Genomic DNA, 21,510 nt, shown 5'->3' on the forward strand with positions numbered 1-21,510 from the left:
CTTTACATCCATCTGATGTACCTTCCAACCTTTGGATGCAGCTATTGCAATTATGGTTCCGACATTATATGTAATGAGCAACAGGAGCAAACATTTCATCATAATCAATTCCTGCCTTATGTGAAAATCCTCTAGCCGCAAATCTGAATTTATGTTTTTCAATACTACCATCAGGTACCTGTTTGATTTTAAATAACCATCTTGAGGAGACAACTAATTTGTCTTTGGGTCTCAGTACAATATCCCAAACATCATTTTTTTATAAATTGATATTCCTCAATCATGGCATCTTTCCAGGCTTGGGATTTTAGGGCTTCTTCAACATCAGAAGGTTCTAACTTAGTGGGCTCATTTGTGTGAGCAACATAACACGAATGGCTTCTTGTCTTCTTGGTTTATCTAAAGATTTCATCAGGAGCCACATTGTTTTCTTTGAACACTTTTCTAGCTCATAAAGGTCTTTTCTTATTGAGTGGGTCTGAGTCGTGCTTAGGTGTTGTAGGTCCATTATCTTCTATACAACTCTCCCTCTCAACTATAGAATTTTCATTTTACTCAAGAATGGAATCATCATTAGGTTCTTCTATATCTTTAGAAGTCTTATATGCAATATCTTCTTCAAACTTGACATCTCTATTGATTTCAATTGCCCTTAACCTTGGTACATATACTATGTAGGCTTTGGAAGAATCACTATAGCCAACGAATATGCCTTTCTTCCCTGAGGGCTCTAGTTTAGTTCATTTCTCCTTAGGGATATGAATATATATAGAACAACCAAAAATCCTTAAGTGACTTAAGTCAGGTTTGTTTCCTAAAAAGACTTCTACGGTGTTATGCTCTCTAGAATTGCATGAGGGCATTTGTTTTGAATGTATACTACAATATTGGATGCTTCGGCCCAAAATGTTATGTGGATATTTTGATCATGCATCATGGCCTTAGCAACTTCAATGATAGTTCTATTCTTTCTTTCTGCTACTCCTTTCTGTTGAGGATTATATGGTATAGTATACTACCTCTTAATCCTAATAGTTATGCAAAATTCTTTAAAGTTTTCAGAGATGTATTCTCCTCCATTATCAAATCTTAAAATTTTAATCTTCTTCCCAGTTTGATTTTCGACTAAGGCTTTAAATTCTTTGAATTTGGATAAGACTTCATTTGACTCTTTTAGTTTAAAGAAATATATCCAAGTTTTCCTAGAATAATCATCGACAAAGATGATGTAGTATAAGTATCCCTCTAATGAAGGTACTGACATGGGTCCACACAGGTTAGTATGAATGACTTCAAGTATGCTCTTTGATTTGTGTTCACTATGGGGAAATGAAGTTTTAGAGTTCTTTCCTAATGCACAGCCTTTACAAGTCCCCTCATGATCAAATTTTAGGTTAGGTAGATCTTTCACAATTTTCTCTATACAGAGTAAAGCTCGAAAATTTAGGTGCCCTAATCTTCTATGCTAAATCTCATTTGTTTTCGCAACTTGAGGGTTTAGGGCTAGGTTTGAGGAATTACAAAGCTTGTATAGACTGACATCTCTAAATCCAATAGAGATTGTGTTCTTAATATTTGAATTTTTTGACCAAGATAGGACTTTATTTTCTTGAAAGATAACTTGATACCCTTGATCTACTACACCAGATATAGAGACAAGATTTCTCTTGATTCCAGGTACAAATAGGACATCTTTTAACTATAGGGTAACTCTGGTATTCAATTGCACTAAGCATGTCCCAATTCCTTTCACGAAATAAGTGAAGTTGTCTCCTATGGTCACTTCTTCAGTTGAATATCCTTCAAGGGTTTCAAACTAATCTCTAAATCCGGTTACATGTCTAGAGGCCCCACTATCAATTATCCAGGTGTTTTTATTAGTGTTTAGCTTGCTTGATAAGGTGAGGAAGAATAGTGAGTTTTCTGCTTCCTTGACTTCAGCCATGTTGACAGGATTTTTCTTCCTTTCTAGGCAATACCTGTGAGTGTGTCCAAATTTGTCACATTTGTAGCATTAAACTTTCGATAGATCTCCTTTCTTATAGTTTGTATTTTTCTTCCTCTCTTCCTCTCGAATTTTCCCTTATTATTTGAATTTCCATGTAATGCTTGAATCTCTTCCTCCTTATTAGAGATGATACATCTTGTAATTAGTTGAGACTCTTCTTCAGTACAATCGTTCTTGACTTGATCGAATTTAAGGTAGGACGTGCACTAATCCCTTGGTTGAAGGATTCCCATGTAGTTGACAAACCTTGAAGAGAAACCAATGATAATTCTTGGTCACCATCAATGTTTCCAATAATTGCAAGTTGACCTCTCAATTCTAATATGCTCATAAAATATGAAGTGATAGTTTCTCCTTTGTTCATCTTAATATGAAGAAGTTGTGTTTTCAAAGTTAGCAATCTACTAGTATTATTGATTTCATATGAGTTTTGAATAATCATAAAGATCTCATATGCGGTTGTATCTTTTGCTCTATGCGGAAGAATGTGATCTTTTACAGAGTCAATTATGATTTTCATAGCCTTATTGTTGTGCCTTTTCCAAATTGTTTTATTATGCCCATCTTCAGGCATAGCTTTGTTTTCTTCAGTGTTACGAGACTCGGACTCGCCTCTGACTTGGAAAGTCAAAATCCGACTCGAACTCGAACTCGGCGACCGGACTCGAAAAATCATACAAGTATAATAACGAACTTTTGAAGGAAAAAATTGAATAACATAATATAAAGTTGAAGATTTAAGATTTAAGATTCAATCCTTAATAGATTCTCAACATGCCACATCATTTTCAGAATTCATATACATTGTAAAAAACATCTTCCGGAAATCTCTATCTTTTTAAATTTTTTTAAAAAGAAAATTTAAAAAAAAAATTTAAAAATTAAAAAAATAAATAAATCAGAGTCTTGGGCTCTAGACTCGCCCAGGACTCGGCAAAGTCCTTGGACTCGGTGAGTCCATGTGGACTCTACCAAGACTCGGCCGAGTCCGAGTCCAGAGGCAGATTGCCTCGAAAACATGGACTCTGCCTCGGACTCGCAGAGTCCTGGCATGACTCGGCGAGTCCCGTAACACTGGTTTTCTTCTACATATTCCTCTAGTTCAAGTTCCCTATGTACAACCATGATTCGTATTCTCCAAGATACGAAGTTTGAAGCTCCATCTAGTCTATCTTTTGACTTGACTCCGTTCACCTTTTTGAATTTCAGTGGATTTTAAATAGTTTGAAAATCTTTTGGAGAGATATCAAATCTTATTTCACAAACAATATCTACCAACTAGGCTCTGATACCATGTTTAGAGACATGACTCTACGTGGCATATGCCACGTAGGGTCATGTCCCTACATGGACATGACTCTATGTGGCATGTACCATGTAGGGTCATGTCCCTATGTGGACATGAATCTTGGTAACACAAGATGTTCATTAGTTAAGGCCAGGCAACTTCAGCGCATTATGACACTTCATTAGAAACCATTTTCTCAGCGCACTATATGTAGACCCGATCTCAGAGCAATATACATATGGATACACGATAATGACAAGTGCTTCAATCACCCTATGTTCGTAGACTTGCATAATGTCAAAGGTCTTTGATCAGACTAAGCACAGAGATAGATGCCCAATCTGGGCAATGTAATGAATCACTATGTAGATTCATCGGGTCTGATTTCATACATCAAGATTTACATCATGTTATTGTACATATATGTGTGTGTGTGATCTATGCACATACTGATGTTCCCTAATCAAGTCCGACTGATACTACATTTCAACAACTATGTTGGGTCGGTTGTACATGAGGTGTAAACAAGTCGTACAGTGGTTCTATGAAAGTCATACAATGGGAGTGAGGGACGGGTTGTGTATCATACAATGTTGGAGATGGGCAAAAAGTATTGTGCAGAGGGAAAATATGGATTCAGATGGACTTGTCAAAGCCAGAAATGGGAGTTGGTGGGAGGCCTAGGATACTTGATAGATATGATTCAACTCAATGCAAAAAAATTACAAAAAACTTGCCAGGTAGTGATTTGTAAACCAAGGAGAGAGATGTATGCAATTTGTCACCAAAACATAGAAATATATTCTAAGACAAAGATGGCGGTCTAGATGTCCCAAATCCAAAGCAAAGTAATACAAACAATTGAAATAGGGTGAGGGTTGAATCTCACCGAAACCGAACTCGCCATGTAGGGAAGATCTTTGAATCCTAAAATTCAACATGGCCTTATAAATGGCTTCGGGGAAGCTTCCAAAAGGACAGCAAACTTTAATTATTATTTTATTATTTGGGCCCTTTATTAATTAAATCAATTGTGTTTAGTGCTTGTGATATTATTTAATTTTTAGGACCATTTAATTAATTAAACTAATTAAAATATTTAATTAAAAATTGGGAACATTACAAGAAACATTAGAGAAGAGGAAATAGAGAGCTAAATTAACATATATATTGATAAGGAAAGAAGAGAATTAAAATAATATACTTTCTGAGAAGGAATATACAATGCATAATTAAAGGGAACTAGAGGTATGTTTCATTTGATATTTTTATATCATAAATACATATGAATCATATGGTAGATAAATTATCAGTCAAGGATTGATAATCATGCTTGAGATGATAGCTTTATAGTTTTCATAAAGACCAAGTAAAAAATTGGTAGAGAGCATTCATTAGAATGTTGAGTTTTCTTTAGAGAACTCAGATATTAGAGGGCATTCTTTGTAAATGTTGAGATTTCAAATTGGATTCTGAAGAGAGATTCACTAAGTCTTTTAGAGGCAATATATATTGTAGTGGTTAAGCATATGCATATGTTAGAGACGAGAGGCTTGGTTAGAGGTGGGATCTCTGCTAAGTATGTTTTGTTAATAAGTTCACACATTAAGAGAGATCACAGAGGCCTTAGAAGGCACTCTTAACATGATGGTCTCCTAACTAAGACTTATTCTCATCAGAGGGTTAGGTAAATTTGAGTAGAGCCTCCTTCCAAGTATTAGGAGGTTTAGTATGGGAATTAGGATGATTTAATAATTGTTCATCTTGTTAATTGATATTTAGTTTCATACTCATACATGTTTATGTTGTCTTTTCCATATACTAGCAATTGTTACAAGTTTTAAGCAACACATGCTCAAGCTAGGAGAAGGGACATTACTAAAACTTAAAAATGAGGTTTTCTGGGAGAATTGCATATAAATGGACAACAAGATTTAGGTGAAGAATGCATGAAAATTGAATGGCATGGCATCTACTTATAATGAAATGTTATGTTTTCATCGTATGTAAGTCAGCAAGCAACTACCATATGAATTTTAAGTCACCTGGCAGCGGTAGAATAAGTGCAGATGAAATGCATGCAAGCATGAGAGTGGATTTTGGATGCATTAGTATGGTGTAAAATGGACTTTCTTTCCTTGGAAATTCTAATCATAGAATGGATTTTTTAATCCCTACTGCATATGCAAGCAAGATGAAACACTTGCATATGCAACTAAAGAAATTGAGATGGAAGATAGAAGGAGCATATCAAAATACATTTAAAAAATAGAAATCTAAAATAAAATGAAGAGATTTTCAAAGCCAAAAAGAACAAGCATATAAACAACTTAGCCCTATGAAAATCAAAAGAAACCTTACCTCTTTTCCAAAAAAAGAAAAGAAACAAGTATCTTCAAATCTCTATGCAAAATCTGAAGCAAATTTAAGAAGATTTCAGATTTAGAAAAGATTGCAGCAAAGAGACTTATATAGATTTCAAATGTTGACTCAATCCTCTAAAAATGAATGCATTTTACTGTCAAGATCCGTTGCTCTCCAAGTGTGGGAAGTTAGAGGATTAAAATGCACTAGAATAACAACCATATTGAGCAAATCAAATGCAACATGTAATGGCAACCAAAAATAGCGCCTAGGGCATCAAGTGTAACTTGGAAAGAATGATAATGTAATATCCCTAACCGGATATTATCTCAAAACCCTTAACATAAACTCAGAAATTTTAGACAAATAGATTCGCGCAATGATTTTCAGATTTCACCGACAAAACCCCACTAAATAACCAGATAAAAAAAGGTCTCAAATATTATTGCAACAATTGTCCAACAAAAATATATTTCCATAAATAATGTTTCGTTAAATTACTTCAAAAAAATAACCAAGAAATCCAATCGTAGATACAGTAGATACAGCAAGATTAGATAATAAAAAAGATGAACCTAGAATACAATGTGAAACACCTGCACAATGTCTTCAACCAATAATGGGTTTTCGTTCACTTCCCAAGCTTGAGGGCTTTTGTCCTCTGACCTATTGAGAGTTGAAGCTTTCGTAAATAACTCTCCAAGAGAGAAGTGAAATCCAAATCACAAAACCAAGTATCATAAAAATGATTTCCTTCCTCCCTTTTAAGAACAAACAGGTGATTCTTCGCATTCCCCTTTTTATTTCTTTATTTCTCTTTTAAAATTATACTTTTCCCCCACTTAAGGAAATAAAGTGCCCATAGATAATAAAATGACATTAACAATATGAGCTTAAGTTAAAGCCACTTTATAATAAATCTGTTGAATCTTCAAGCATTAAAATCTCTAATCAAATGGACTTAGATGTGCATGTGTGATAGCTCACCAGAAAGGTCTCGACAAGACGCTCCTATTCCAACCCTAAAATGCCAAGAAAGTTGAGCCTACTGACTTACTAAAAATAGTAATTGTCTAGAAACCCCATTGAAATAACCCCGATTAGCTACAACTGAAATCAACTAGGCCAAAAACTGCTCTAGTAATATAGAAAACTTGGTTTGCACATAAGGCCATGGCAAAATGGGCTAATGGCACAACAAAACTCACTAGCTAGAAAAGGGACATTAAAGTCCTCCCCTCCCAAAGATTGCTTTCCCCCAAGAAATCTGCATCTATAAGCTAGACCCAAATGCCTAGATCCCAAATCTGCCTCAAAGATGATATTGTCCAACTGCTATGCTACACTAGTGTAAATGCTCCGTAACCATCGGTGTAAATGCTCCACTTGGATTTCAAGTGTAGACTTCTGTGATGTCCCTAATATCACAATCTAGTTCCTGTAATACCTACGGTAATGGAGATGATAATTTCTTCCAACTGACACAATCACCAAGCCACCATACTGGAAATAGTGGCTTGGTGATTTCGTTCTACATCCTCTCATTTAGATTCAGGAATTCCTCTTTATCTAAGTGATGTTATGTTCATTTCTAGAATCAAGAGGAATCTTATTTCTACTTCAGCATTAGAAGATAAAGGTATCATGTACCATTTGTTGAAGGCAAAGGTTCTTGCATGGAAAAACACCAGCATTAAGACATCTCGTGAGATTAGTGTTCATCATGACAGCCTATATAGACTTTCAGCTCTTCCTATTTAAGCCTTAGACATGATTCAATAAGTTCGAGTGAGCTATGACATAAAACATTTGCTCATCTAAATTCAAAACTTTTTCATCCATGGAGAAGATGACATTCCAAACTTGAATCAAGATCATGAGGATGTCTGCACAGGGTGTGCTCTAGCTAAGAAAATTAGAAGTCCCTTTCATAGTAGTGAAAGTAGAGCAAAGGATATCCTAGAGCTAATTCAAACTGACTTGTGTGGTCCTCTGTTTGTTGCTTCTTTAAGTGGCTTTTGGTATTATGTTAATTTTATTGATGGCTTATCTCGTAAGCCATGGATTTATTTTCCAAATTCTAAAGACTCTAATGAAGTGTTGTCCAAATTTAGAAACTTTAAAGCTCTTGTAGAAAATTTCTCAAACAAGAAGATAAAGGTTCTAAAGTCTGATAATGGGAGTGAATATACTTCTGGTATATTTCAAAAAACAGTATATTGAAGCTGGAATTAAGAGGGAGTTTTGTGTCCCTTATAATTCACAACAAAACAGTGTAGGTGAAAGAAAGAACAAGTCTATTGTTGACGCAGCAAAAGCCATGATCCATGATCAAGGTCTTCAAACATTTTTAAGGGAGAAGCTTGTAGGACAGCAGAAAATCGCAGTCCACATCAAATCCTGGACAATATGAATGCTGAGGAAGCATTCGCAGGTTCTAAACCAGATATTAGTCCTCTCAGAATTTTCAGATATCCAGTCTACATTCATGTTCCAAAAGATACAAAGACTAAATTAGAACCTTCAAGAAAGAAAGGCATTTTTATTGGTTATAGTGAATCTTTAAAAACATACAAAATTTACATTTCAGGCCAAAAGCAGATTGAAATCAGTAGAGATGTTTCTTTTGAAGAAGATATAGCTTACAAAAGATCTAAAGAATCTAATATGGAAATTGATAGAGAAGATCTTGAGCCTTTTCAAGATATAGATGTTTCTGTCCCAAATTCCCCTTTAGATATTTGGAGGGAAACTACTAAGTTAGAAGATTTTGTTGATCTTGTAGATCCTATAAATTCTACTGCTGGTCCAAGTAATGATTGATTTGACAAGAAGAGACCTTTGTGGGCCAGACATGCTATGCAAGAGGCTGAAACTGAAAAATATGCTGCTCCACATGGCACTTTCACAGAAAGTAAAAGACCTCATAAGCTTGCAGGATATGTTGCTTTGATGAGCCATTCTATAGCATTTAAACCTTCAAATTTTGAGGAGAATTCAAATCAGCAAGTAGGGAAGGATATCATGATGCAGGAGTACCAATCCATAATTAAATGATGTTTGAGACATTGTTCCTAGGCCGAAAGGGATGGTAGTGTTGAAAAAATAAAGCAAGATTTGTTGCTAAAGAGTTTTCTCAAAAAGAAGGTATAGATCATGAGGATATATTTGCTTCTGTAGCACGATAAACTTCTATCAGAACTATTATTGTTGTTGTAGCAGTTAAAAGGATGGAAGCTTCATCAAATGGATGTGAAGACAGCATCCTTAAATAGGGTAATTGAAGAAGAGGTATTCATAGAGCAACAAGAGGGTTTTGTGATTTACGAGAAGGAATCACATATGTGCAAATTGAAAAAGGCTTTATATGGCCTCAAACAAGCTCCATGTGCATGTATGAGAGAGTTGATCATTATCTTTTGAGCTTGGGCTTTCTAAACAATGATACTGATCCAAATTTATATTTCAAGGTAATTGATGATAGAGTCTTAATCTTAGTACTTTATGTTGATGATTTGTTTCTTATTGGTGAAGATTGTCTCATTGTTAAATATAAGGAGTTAGCTTTTGAATTCAAGATGAAAGGTCTCAGTCTTATGCACTATTTCCTTGGACTTGAGGTATGGCAAAGACCAAATGAGATTATCTTGAGTCAAGGGAAATATGGTATTGATATTTTGAAAAGATTTGGTATGTTAGACTGTAAGTTCATGGCAACTCCTATGGAAGCAAATCTGAAAAAATTCGATGAGGTCGCAGCCAATTTAGATTTAGTTCATCCCACTGTGTAGAGGCAATTAATTGGTTCATTCATGTATTTGGTTAATACTAGATCTGATATATGTTATGTTGTTAACACTCTCAATAAGTTCATGTGTGAACCAAGACAGCTTCATCTTGTTGCAGCCAAACACATTTTGAGATACGTACATGGTAAATGGAATATGATCTGAAATATTTTTCTTGTGAAGAGCTAGACTTGCAAGGTTTTTCTGACTCAGATTGGGCAAAGTGAGTGTCTGACAAAAAGAGCATTTTAGGTTGTTGTTTTAGCCTAAATTCAGCTATGATTTCCTGGTGTGGCAAGAAACAATCATGAGTTTCTCAAAGTACAGCTGAAGCTGAATATGGTGCAGCCTGTCTGATTGCAAGAGAAGCAGTGTGGCTTCGTAAATTCCTTGCCCTTGTTTGGACAGCCTTTAGAACCTACTGTGATTCTTTGTGATAACCAAAGTTGTGTGAATCTTTTGGTTAATCATGTTTTACATGGTAGAACCAAGCATGTGGAAATCAACTATCATTACTTAAGAGATATGGTTCAAAGGAAAGCAGTGAAGCTCAGGCAAATTTGCACAAAAAAGCAAACAACGGACATTCTCACCAAGCCACTTCCTAGAGTGAGATTTTTTATTTTTGAGATTAGTTTGGTATTGTGGAAAATGATGCTCTTGCTGAGAGAGAGTCTCAACTTTAGTGATTCTTATCTTTTATTGTTAATGTTGTTGAAGTTTGTAGCTGCAATAGAGATCTTCATCGCTGATTTTACGAGATAAAAATGTCTGTTATGACCGTTATGGTCATCTTCAGTTGAAAGAGACATTTGTGATTATATTGAAGTTAATATTATGCAAAAAGACATGTGTCATACGTCATGCGAAGAGACATGCGTATGGAAATATATAGGGTCTTATTTTTGGGACTCAGAGAGACCTTCATGTGAAAGATGAAGAGTCTTATGCAATCTATTTATATGATTGCCTGGTATATTGTAAATTAGTCAGGTGGAAAGCCATGTACTTGAATATTTCATGATCAATAAAAGATATTTTTGTTGGTGTGGCTGGGTTTTTCCCTTCAGTGGAAGGGTTTTCCCAGGATAAATGCTTTGAGTGTTCTATGTATTGTTTTATACTCTTTTATTGTTGTTTATCTCTATTCCTGTGCTAAAACATTAACATGGTATTAGAGCTAGGTAAGAAAACAGCAATCAGAATCTAGCATGATTGAGAAGCTTCAGTTTATGACTCCTATGCATATTTTTGGATTTATGTGTATTAGATATTTCTTGTGCAAAGTTGTCTTGTCATATATGCATTTTTGATATACTGATGGATGATGGATTAGAACCCTTATGGCTAAATTGGCGGACTACAATAGAAGTTCGATATCAAACTAGATCCCTGAGCTGCTTGTATCAAGTTTTGAGCATGTATGATCAAGAAGAGTAATTCATTATTGATTCTTTTACTATATACGGTCATTATTGCTTTTATGCACTGCAAGACATGAAGGAAGATGACTATTTTTGCATGGAAATGCAATTTTCAAATAAGTTTTTTTTTCTTCTCTATTTTGAATATTAGAGTGTATGAAAGATTAAAGTATATGCATTTTGTTTTTAGTGGTAGACCTCAGAAAGGTATCTTAACAATGAGTTGATGTTAAGCAAACAGAGTTTTGATGCTCATAGTACCATTCAGCAATGGCATCCAAATAGTCTCTTCTTTTATTGGAGGCAACAAATTTTGGGCGTGCTTCTTGGTAGAGAGTGAAGAAGTCAAGAAGTTGAACTGGTAGTTGTGAGGGTGGTAAAGGCAAAAGATTGAGTTGGTATTTTCGAGCACTCTTATATTGTGTCGAAGTTGCAACATTCAACCTAAACTACGCTTAAGCATTGCTCAAGCCTTCATGGGTTGAGCAAGGTTTGATTCAATAATCTCTAGATGAGAGTGCCTGTAGGAGTTGACTACTTGAAGAGGATGGCAGCTTTCAAAGAAAATAAATCATAATAAGACTTGCGATGAGTCTCAGGTGTCGTCAAGTGCCTCTAAGGAACCTAGCGGGTGTTGCTCAACAGCTTCCAAGAATGTTAAGGAGTTAGGTCCATGTGAATGTTTAATAATGATGTGGCACTTAAATTGTCCACCTCAACATGTTGTAGAGTCTTTGATTTATATGTAATGGAAAGCAATCATGTATTACTCTTGTCGAGGTGTCATGACCATAGAGGAAGACTAAATCAAGAATCACGGGTGTGTGGTTATCGACAATGAGAAGCCTCGGATCTTTGGCTATATGCAGCGTTGATTTTTTTATTTTGGCTGGTTGATATTTTTTCTAATTGACTATTTCTTGTCGTCGGTTATAGCCAAGGATTCAACTTTGGCAAATGGTGTTTTGTCCAAATTAAATTCATGATGGTTGTACATAATGATGTTGAACATATCAAACCTATGCTCCACGGGGACGTGTCCCCTAGGTTTTTACCCTTGTACCCATACCGGGTACGAATCAGAGATGCGAGGACTTCATTTTCCTGTCCCCAATGCTGTGTCGCAATCAGTGATTTTGGATACCATCCCCAAAACTCCATTTCCAAGTTGTTGGGGGACGAAGGTATGGATTTCCGTATTGGGGACCCCATTCTTGTCCCTCGCCCATCCCCGATACAATTTCCCGTCCCCCTTTTCCTAGACGGTGGCAGCGGACATGATGCTTCAAAAAAATTGATTTTTTAATATTTTTTAATTTGCTCTCATATTGGTACAGGCCCCACATGGATGTTGGGGAATGCTAAAAGACACAAACCCTATTTTGGCTTTAAAACACAAAAGGTTGAAGTATTTTTTTCATTTGGAGCTATTTGCTAGTTGAGTAGAGGAAGAGGAGGAACAATAGCAGCAAGAGAGGAGTGCATTTTGGTGGTGCAAGAGGAGGTTTTGCCTTCATTCTTCTTCATTCCAGGTATGTTTTTTATCTTCTTTTTGTCACATTCAAGCTTTATTGTTGTTTGTTGCCATTTTTCGTTTTTTCATGACATAGAGAGGGCATGTTGAATGGAACATTGAAATGTTTTCTTTTCCATAACTTGCAACAGTATAATACATTGTAAAATCCAAAGGCAAAAAGATGAGCAACAGTGAGAGTGAGAGAAGTAGTGATAGTATGGATGTTGCCATGCAAGAAACTCAAGTGTCACATTTACAAAGACCAAGAAAAAGACCTAGGGCAGCCATGGATGATTCTTCAGCCCAACCTAATATAGATGTCCCTATGGAAGATCCAATGCCTAATCTATTTGAGTGCCCGTCCAAAGTCCTAAAAAAATATGCCAAAGGCCCATTCAACCCTAAGAAACCTCTCATACAATTTGCCACAAAAGTAGACAACAATAAGAAAAAAAATTCGGGGGGTAGTAGGGAATGGGAGTGCCATATATGTAAGATACATTATTTTGAGAGTTACACAAGAGTGTATTGTCATCTTTTATGGATAGGTGGGGAAGGTGTAAAAGGTTGCAAAAAAATTACAACTGAAGAAAAATTTGAGGCCAATAGGTTGCATGTGGAGGGGGAGTTTTTGAAAGCAAGGGGTCGAACAACTACCAAACCCACACCCACACCCACATTCACTCCCTCATTCACTCCCACTAACACTACTAGTAAAGGGAAGGGAAAGGCCAAGAGAAATACCAATGTGGCTAATTTATTTAACATACAAGCAAAAGAGAAAGCTAAACAGTCCATTGGCAGATTTCTTTTTGATCATGGCATACCATTTCATGTTTCTCGTTCCTCATTCTATAAACAAATGTGCAAAGATATATATGTTGTTGGTCCCTCATTTAGACCACCAAGAGAGACTAAATTATGCACCACTATCATTGATAGAGTACTCAAAAGTAAACATTTTGATGAAGGATATGAGACAAACATGGATGATTGATGGATGCTCTATCATCATGGATGGGTGGACTGATATCAAACATCGGCCACTCATCAATCTTATTGTCACTAGTACAGCAGGGGCCTATTTTCTTAGAGCCATTGATTGTTCAGGAAAAAGGAAGGATGCATCCTTCCAATTTCAGATTTTGAAGGATGCTATAGAAGAGGTAGGGGCTTCAACTGTTGTGCAATTAGTGACTGATTCAGCCCGGGTGTGTAAATCAGCTGGATTGATAGTAGAGAGCACCTATAGACAAATATTTTGGACCCCATGTTGTGTAAATGCATTGAATAACACCTTGAAAGACTTTGGAAAAATTGATTGGATAAAGGCTATGGTGTTCGAGGCTAGAGATGTGCAAATGTTTATTTGCAATCATCACACATCTCTTGCACTATTTAGGACATTTTCCAAAAAAGAATTCTTCAAGCCCGTGGACACTAGATATGCTAGCTACTTCATTTTGTTAGAGAGGATGCTTGAGGTCCAAGAGGCCTTACAGTCCATGGTGGTCAATGCAAAGTGGAATAGATAGCATGAATCAAGCACCCCGGATGGAAGACTTGTGAAACAAAGAATCCTGGATGAGAATTGGTGGACCACAATGAGGTAAGAAACATAAATAATTGATATCATAATTGTTATTGCTGATTTAATAAAATATTTCTAACTTAGGCACTTGCTGATTTTTAAAAATTGATGATGTTTCTCACTTGTAATTTTCTTTCATTTGCAAATACATTTGCTCCTTCATTGACCCTGTTGTGCAGGTCATTAGATATGCTGATACTGACTCTCCTAGCCTTGAAGAGATTTATGAGACCTTTGATAGCATGCTTGGGCAGATCAAGCAAGCTATTAAAGACAAGGAACCTACTTCGGAGTTCTATGAGGAGCATCTTAAGCCCATTGTGATGAAAAGGTGGAACACTATGAACACCCCACTTCACATGGCAGCCTATGTAGTCAATCCGAAATGGTATGCACCAAGGCCTAGAAGAGTGCCTGCATCTGCTGATGAGGAGGTGAATGTAATTTAAATTTAATAATTTATGTTATAGATTTCTGATTTTTTTTATTTTAATATGTCTTCAAAATCTTGATTTTATTTGTAAACTAAGTTTTCTAAATTCTAACTTCTAATTTTTTGTTTGTTGAATGTAGGCAAAGGAGGGCTTCTTCAAGGCGCTTTCAAAAATGTATAATGCAGAGGATGCCGCAAAAATTCGAGGGCAATGGCTTGACTTTGCCAATCTTTGTGGTCCAACATTTGGTAGACCAAAGGCAAGGATTGATAGAGCTACATTAGCTCAAAGGGACCCAGTTGGATGGTGGACATGGCATGGTAGAGATGCACTTGAGCGGAAAGCTCTTGCCACCCGTCTTCTCTCATAGGTTGCGAGTTCCTCTGCTATAGAGAGGAATTGGTCTACATATAGCTTTATCCAATCAATCAAGAGGAACAACCTTACCTCTAGACGATCGGAGAAGCTTGTGGCCATTCACAGTGTATTGCGACTAGAGGAGTTGCAAAGTCTTGAGTATCGACAAACTCCAGCACTACGTTGGGATGTTAATCCAGAGGATGCATTGCAGATTGATGAGGATGACACACCTCTAGGCCTGCTTGGTGTTTCATTGGATGAGGACCCTTTGCCTACCCCTGGCAGTGATTCAAAGGAAGAGACTGGCACTGATCTTGATTTAGATATAGATCTAGAATCTTAGATTAGTAGAGGACAGCCATATATTTGGCTTTCCGCTATGCAGATACTCGGATACATTGTTGCTTTTGATTATTATGGAGATGGACATCTACACTTCTAGTTCTAGTATTTACTTTCATTATGTCATTTTGATTTCATGCATGATGATGATACATTGATACTTGGAGCCTTTTGGGATAATTGTATGTCATTTTGATTTGAATCTTGATAGTTTTCAATTTCCATGTATGATAGCCTATACTATGCTCAATGTTCTGATATGCATATTTGAATTATATCTCTAATACTCTATATTAAAAAAAATTAAAAATCCCCTATATTCTATAGCTGTCCCCTAAGGTCCCGTCCCCTAAATTTTGGCTTCGACCCATACCTGTATCGGAAACACGACCCCGTCCCCTAAAACGTCCCCGTACCGGAAACTCCATGGAGCATAGTATCAAACGCTGCCTAGACAATGAAATGGCATCGTGCAATGTTGGAAATGGTCACAGCATCATCTGTGATTTCGACCAAGCTGGGCATATTCATTATGGAGAGTACAAAAAGTGAATTAATTCAAAAGTCAACGCAAGAGAAAATTTGACCAATATCCTAAAACTGACGTCTCTTTATTTTTTTGTGTTAAGACTCTTACAAGTCTTTGGGTGGTTGTTTTCCGCACTTGTAAACATCATCATGTTCTTCATGAAGTCCTTTTCTGTTGGTGCATGACCTGTTTAGTCACAGGTTGTGCAAAGGAGAAATATAAGTATATTTTTGGACAAGGCAGTAGTACTTGCTTTGCAAGTTCTATTGCTGCCTCTACAGGTCTGTTGTTATGATACCGGGAACAAGATTTTTGTTCTATCAAAGGTTTCTGGGTTTTTGGGTCATCAACACTAAGACCTCATGGCTCTACTGGCAACAAGATTTGCTTCACATATAAGTATCGCAGCTTTCTTTATTGTTGTTTTGCTATTTGGGTCTGTTCCTAATATTATATGGATACTCATCTATACAAACTTCTCATGGGTGACCAAATTGAATCCTCATCCTATATTTTACATGAATCAAATGATGTCTATTTAAGGGGATTCTACGGATTGGAGATTTGTAGGATGTCATTCATGGGAGCCATCCCAATTTCCCTATACTTCATTCTTTTATCAATCTGATGAAAGAAAGGATTGTCAATCTGCTTAGTGAAACAGTAGATTAACCACAACATTAGAGACCTGTGGTGTTCCTTCATAAGCTATTCAGAGGTGTTGTGAATAAACCAACACATGGATTTTAAGGAAGATTAGATGATAAAAGACACAAGACATAATCTCTTTCCTATGTATATTTCTGTGCATGTTGGGACTAGATCACAAAGAGATGAGTATTTATCATTATATCTCTTGAATATTGATTATTAATAGTGATTGCTTTTAGCATTGATAGTCATGAGTTATTAATATCTCGTATGGTTGCAAGGAGCAACAAAGAAGCAATAAGATGAATGTTGCTTTGATGAGACATATTCAGACGGAGACTATTCAGCTTCAGAGGGAGATTGCATGATAGAGGGAGATGTCCAAACCTTTGCAAGTTTATGGAATAGTCAGTCATCTCATCGTGGTGATTAAAGTTGTCCCCGCTAAGAGAGTTGTCTCTGTTGAGAGGGAGTCTCTGTTAAGAGAAAATCTCTGTTACTAACGTATTCTTCTCTGGGAGAAGTTTGAGGTGAAAGCCCTCATTCCACCCTCTGCGAGTAGATATGGTGGACCACCCTCTATGAGTAGGCATGGTGGAAACTTATTCTTCTCTGGAAGAAGTTTGAGGTGAAAGCCCTCGTTCCACCCTCTGCAAGTAGGTATGGTGGACCACTCTCTACGAGTAGGTGTGGTAGAAACATATTCTTCTCTAGGAGAAGTCTGAGGTGAAAGCCTTCGTTCCACCCTCTACAAGTAGAAATGGTGGATCACCCTCTGCGAGTAGGCATGGTGGAAATGTGAGCAGGCATGGTGAAAGTCACATGTGTGACTTCATTCTATGTGCTTATAAAGTAACTGTGGTGGATTATGTTATGCCGAGATAACATATGTGAACTTATCATCTTTGGTTGTAGATATATGTGCATGCCTGACTAAAGATCTCTCTCTTGCTAAGAGGGAGTGTTGAAGTTTGTAGCTGCGATAGAGGTCTTCATCTTTGATATTACGAGATAGAAATATATTTGATATGACCGTTATGGTCATCTTCAGCTGAAAGAGATATTTGTGATTATATTTAAGTTATTATTATGCAAAAGACATGTGTCATATGTCACGTAAAGAGGCATGCATATGGAAATATGAAGGGTCTTATTTTTGAGACTCAAAGAGAACTTCATGTGAAAGATGAAGAGTCTTATGCAATCTATTTGTATGATTGCCTGGTATATTGTAATTAAATCAGGTGGAAACCCATGTACTTGAATATTTGATGATCAATAAAAGATAAGTTTGTTGGTGTGGCTGGGTTTTTTCCCTTCCATAGAAGGGTGTTCCCAGGATAAATGCTTTGAGTGTTCTTTGTATTGTTTTATACTGTTTTATTGCTGTTTATCTCTATTCCTGTGCTAAAAAATTAACAAATGCATTCTTCTTTGTGAGAAAAGTTTTAGGTGCAAGTCCTTGTTAATGTAAACTTCTCTATGAGAGAAGTTTGAGGTGCAAGCCCTTGTTAATGCATTCTTCTCTGCGAGAGAAGTTTGAGGTGTTCCACTCTCTCGGAGTAGCCACAGTGGATCCACCCTTTGGGCATGGTAGATCCACCCTCTGGGAGTAACCATGGTGGATGTCATGTGAGAGACTCTACGACTTAGCTCTTGTGTTCTTTCACCCTTTGGGAGTAACCATGGTGAATGTCATACTGAGATGACAATATAATTTTGAAAAAATCTGTGATGAGGTTTTGTTATTGAGATTTTTTTTATGCAACCTTTTATGTTTGACAAGTTGATCGATGATATGACATGAATAATCTCTCTCTTGCTAAGAGGGAGTGTTAAAGTTCTGGTAGCCGCGAAACAGGTTATTCATACTTGTGTTTCTCTGTTTTGTGCTCATGCAAGCTGCTTCCTCTTTGCGAAAATGTTATTGTATTCATCGTTACTAATCGAGAGCAGCTTATTTTCTGTCAAAGAGCATCTGCTTTCATCAGTTATTGTTACATCCTGCTAAGAGATCTTGTTGGCTTTCGTTTCATGGTCAGCTGTTAAGCTTCCTTATTGTGCTTAGACTATTCCTTTATCAGCATTCACTCTCATATAATATTCCTACTGTATTCGTATTCTTACTGCTGAGAATGGATGACTCAGCATCGTGGATGACTTGGCACCGCTGTTTTGTCTTGCTGTCGATTCATGCAACATGTTACCGTAATTTGTTAAAGAGTCAGTATTAAGTGTGTAACCATCATCCCATGGTATTCCGTGGAAGCTGCTTCAGCTTCGGTGACATGTCTTTGATTAACGGGATGGAAAACAAAAAGAGTCTCTAATGACATATTCATTCAGGAAAAATAAAATGTAAGTGTCTGCAGGAAAAAAGGGGTTGTTGGTTCATTCTGAGAATGTTTCTTGATCTCTGTGATCAGTTCATAGTTTTTCCGTGTTGAAGAATTCATATAATTTTTCGATTAAGTGGATATACTCAGTACTGTATATCAGATATCTGAGTTGTGCATGATCAATATCTGTTTGTAAGTCTTTTCAGTATTAGTAGTATGTAAGAGATACTCTTGGCCTTTGTTATGTATAGCCAGAGTGAACTATTTATGAATAAGGCGGATTAGGCTTATTCGTTGGATATTTATGTCTTCAATCGTAAGCAAGAGATTCATGTATTCGTTTTGAGAATTCAATAAAGGAATTATCATTTTTATGGGCTGGGTTTTTCACCCTCAAGTGGAGGGTTTTCCCAGGATAAGTCTTTTGCGTCCACTGTTCTCTGTAATTTGAATTTCAGCTCATTGCATTTTATGTATTCTAATTCAAAATTTAACAAGGTATAGGGTTATCAAATCACTAATTAAAAAGAAAATTTAAAGAAATTGAGCACGTCTTTAGGTCTCAGAACAGAAATCTTTCTAAGAGTAAAGATGTGGCTGATGTAAAACAACACATGCCGAGAAAACCGAAAGCCACAAACAAGCATTCGTAAGCATGATATTTTGAGGAGCTAGAAACAACTATAAAGCATTAATTCACACGTCCTAACATCCTAACTCGTTACAATTTCAAACAAATAGAATTATAAAATGAATGCAAATTTCTCTAGGCTAAATGGTTCCCTGGAATGCATTTCCATGGCTCAACTCCAATGTTATGCAACATGGGAAAAGCTCAGACATTTCACTATCAGTGGTGCAAAAAATTTATTCCAGCAATTTCCCTCATTCCTCACCTAAAAGAATTTCTCCTCAAATTACATGGAGATATAACTGCAGTCGCAATTGTGTCACAAAAGCGACCAATGATAATAAATGAAGGGAATGCACAAAAGAACATCATACCATGCAGAATCAGTAAGCCCAAAACAAAGGCAGACACTTTAAATGTCATCTCCTGAAGTCTGCAACTATTTAGTTCTACTGGAAAAGAAAATAAAATCTAAACAACAAAAAAATCATTGATTTAAAACTAATGCAGCAGCGAAATGTACGGTCAGAGACATACCCGAATATAAAACGACCAGTTTAAAAAGAATTGGGGAGACAGTACCTATCTATTAAATAAATAAAGAATCCATTTGATAATATACTTGTTATATCTACGAGGGTGAACCGCCTTCCACCCATTTGTTTGCATGCTTAAAACAGCAAAAAGTTGCATTGACTAATCTAGAATACGCGGGATTACCCTTTTCATAAACCTGCGTTGAAAGTATATAAAGGGAAATAAATTATACCTTACAAATTTAGGATTAATGGAGATTGGAATTAATTCAGAGTTAGAGGGAGGTTAATTAAATGATAAAGTGAGGGGTTAAGAATGTTTGAGAAAATTATAAGTTGAGAGGTTAGGAGTGTTAAGACTTATATTTGTTGTTTATTCGTTGTAGATGATTAGTAATATTTTATACTTCTTCTTTTTTTTAACTATCAAAATTATAAATTTAATATTGTGTTTTTCTTTCTTTAAATTATGATCAATGTGTAATAGATTATATTTTGTTTAATACTTTGATTTTTGGATATTGTTTTAAGTGTAGTTGTTTATCGATAGGCATTCTACAATGGCTGATTGGGTGGAGTAAGAGGCTGTGAGTGTGTTAATATTAACATTTACTTTCTAGGTTAAATTTGACACCATGTACATGTCAAAATCTTTATAATTTATTATAAATATGATATTAAAAAATATATATATTACATAAAATATTTCTTTAAATTACAAACTTAAGAGATATAAATAATCCTTTTTTTTTTTAAACATAAGTGCCAAAAAAAGACAAAATATGATAAACTTAAGAAAGTGTAAAAAAAGAATGGAAATAAAAATAGTTTTAAATGTAGTAAATTAAATGTTAATCATGTTTATAATGGATATATATTGGCATTTCTTTAGATAGATTTATTTATGATATCTATACTAATTTATACTGTAGTGTTGAAAAGTATCTTGGAATATATAGCATTTATAAAAATTGTTATTGACTTCTTTAATAGCGTTCCAAACCCTTATATTGATGTATTGAGAAAGCAACATAAGTGTCCAAGATGTTGATATGATGTTATATTTGATTATTTAATATCGATACATGTTCTATGTTATGATCCAATGAAACTCTCTAATATATGATTGGTGATTCTAATGTATAAGCATTGGTTAGAATTAAAATTTATTGAGTAGTCGTGGAGTTATAAATAGTGATGTCATATTAACAATAGCGAGACAAAATCTAATTTTAAGCATAGGCCTTAGATAGTGTCATGATGATGTGATGGAATTAGCTTCTGTAGAACCAAGAAAGAGTTATAAATGAAATTATATTGTACAAGATTATCATGATCTTTGAATTTATATGACCTTCACAATTTATATTGACATAAAATTGTGCAAAATGATAAACATGGTAGGGATAACATATCATCTCCAAATTAAGTGCATATATCTTTATAGATTCAATTTGAGAAGGGAAAAAGATGTAGTTGTCATATATGAATTTAATCGTCTAAGGTGCAAATCAAAGATATGATTATTAAAAGTCATATAATGAGAAACAACATTTTATTCAAAATTTGTCCACATTATGAGGATAAAAATGATGAGTAAAATAATTATGTGTTAGGTAACATTATTTTTAAGAGCAACATACATTATATTATTAAAGAATAAAGGCTTGTAAATATGTTATGATAAGCATATTGTGTCCAATGTGATT

At 35.6% G+C, this 21,510-nt stretch overlaps 1 protein-coding gene across 4 annotated transcripts in view; it reads right to left on the reverse strand.

The window, feature by feature from the left end:
• The window catches only part of LOC149542753 (violaxanthin de-epoxidase, chloroplastic-like), a 114,965-nt gene extending 95,004 nt beyond the window's left edge, over positions 1 to 19,961 (reverse strand). Inside the window, exon 1 of one of the 4 annotated variants that reach the window (XM_089797644.1) lies at positions 19,848 to 19,961. Coding sequence is in view for 1 of the 4 variants with exons in the window: in XM_089797642.1 (XP_089653768.1) it covers positions 19,640 to 19,688 (49 nt within the window). In the remaining 3 variants the exon portion in view is untranslated. Of the gene's footprint in view, positions 1 to 6,256; positions 6,278 to 19,639; positions 19,780 to 19,802 lie in introns of those variants that run through there. The other 3 variants (XM_089797643.1, XM_089797642.1, XM_089797645.1) reach the window with 3 other exon arrangements.
• Between the last annotated feature and the right edge of the window lie 1,549 nt (positions 19,962 to 21,510).

Source organism: Cupressus sempervirens, chromosome 8 (genome assembly GCF_028749045.1).
Source record: "Cupressus sempervirens isolate cs-2001-9-10 chromosome 8, ASM2874904v1, whole genome shotgun sequence".
NCBI lineage: Eukaryota > Viridiplantae > Streptophyta > Pinopsida > Cupressales > Cupressaceae > Cupressus > Cupressus sempervirens.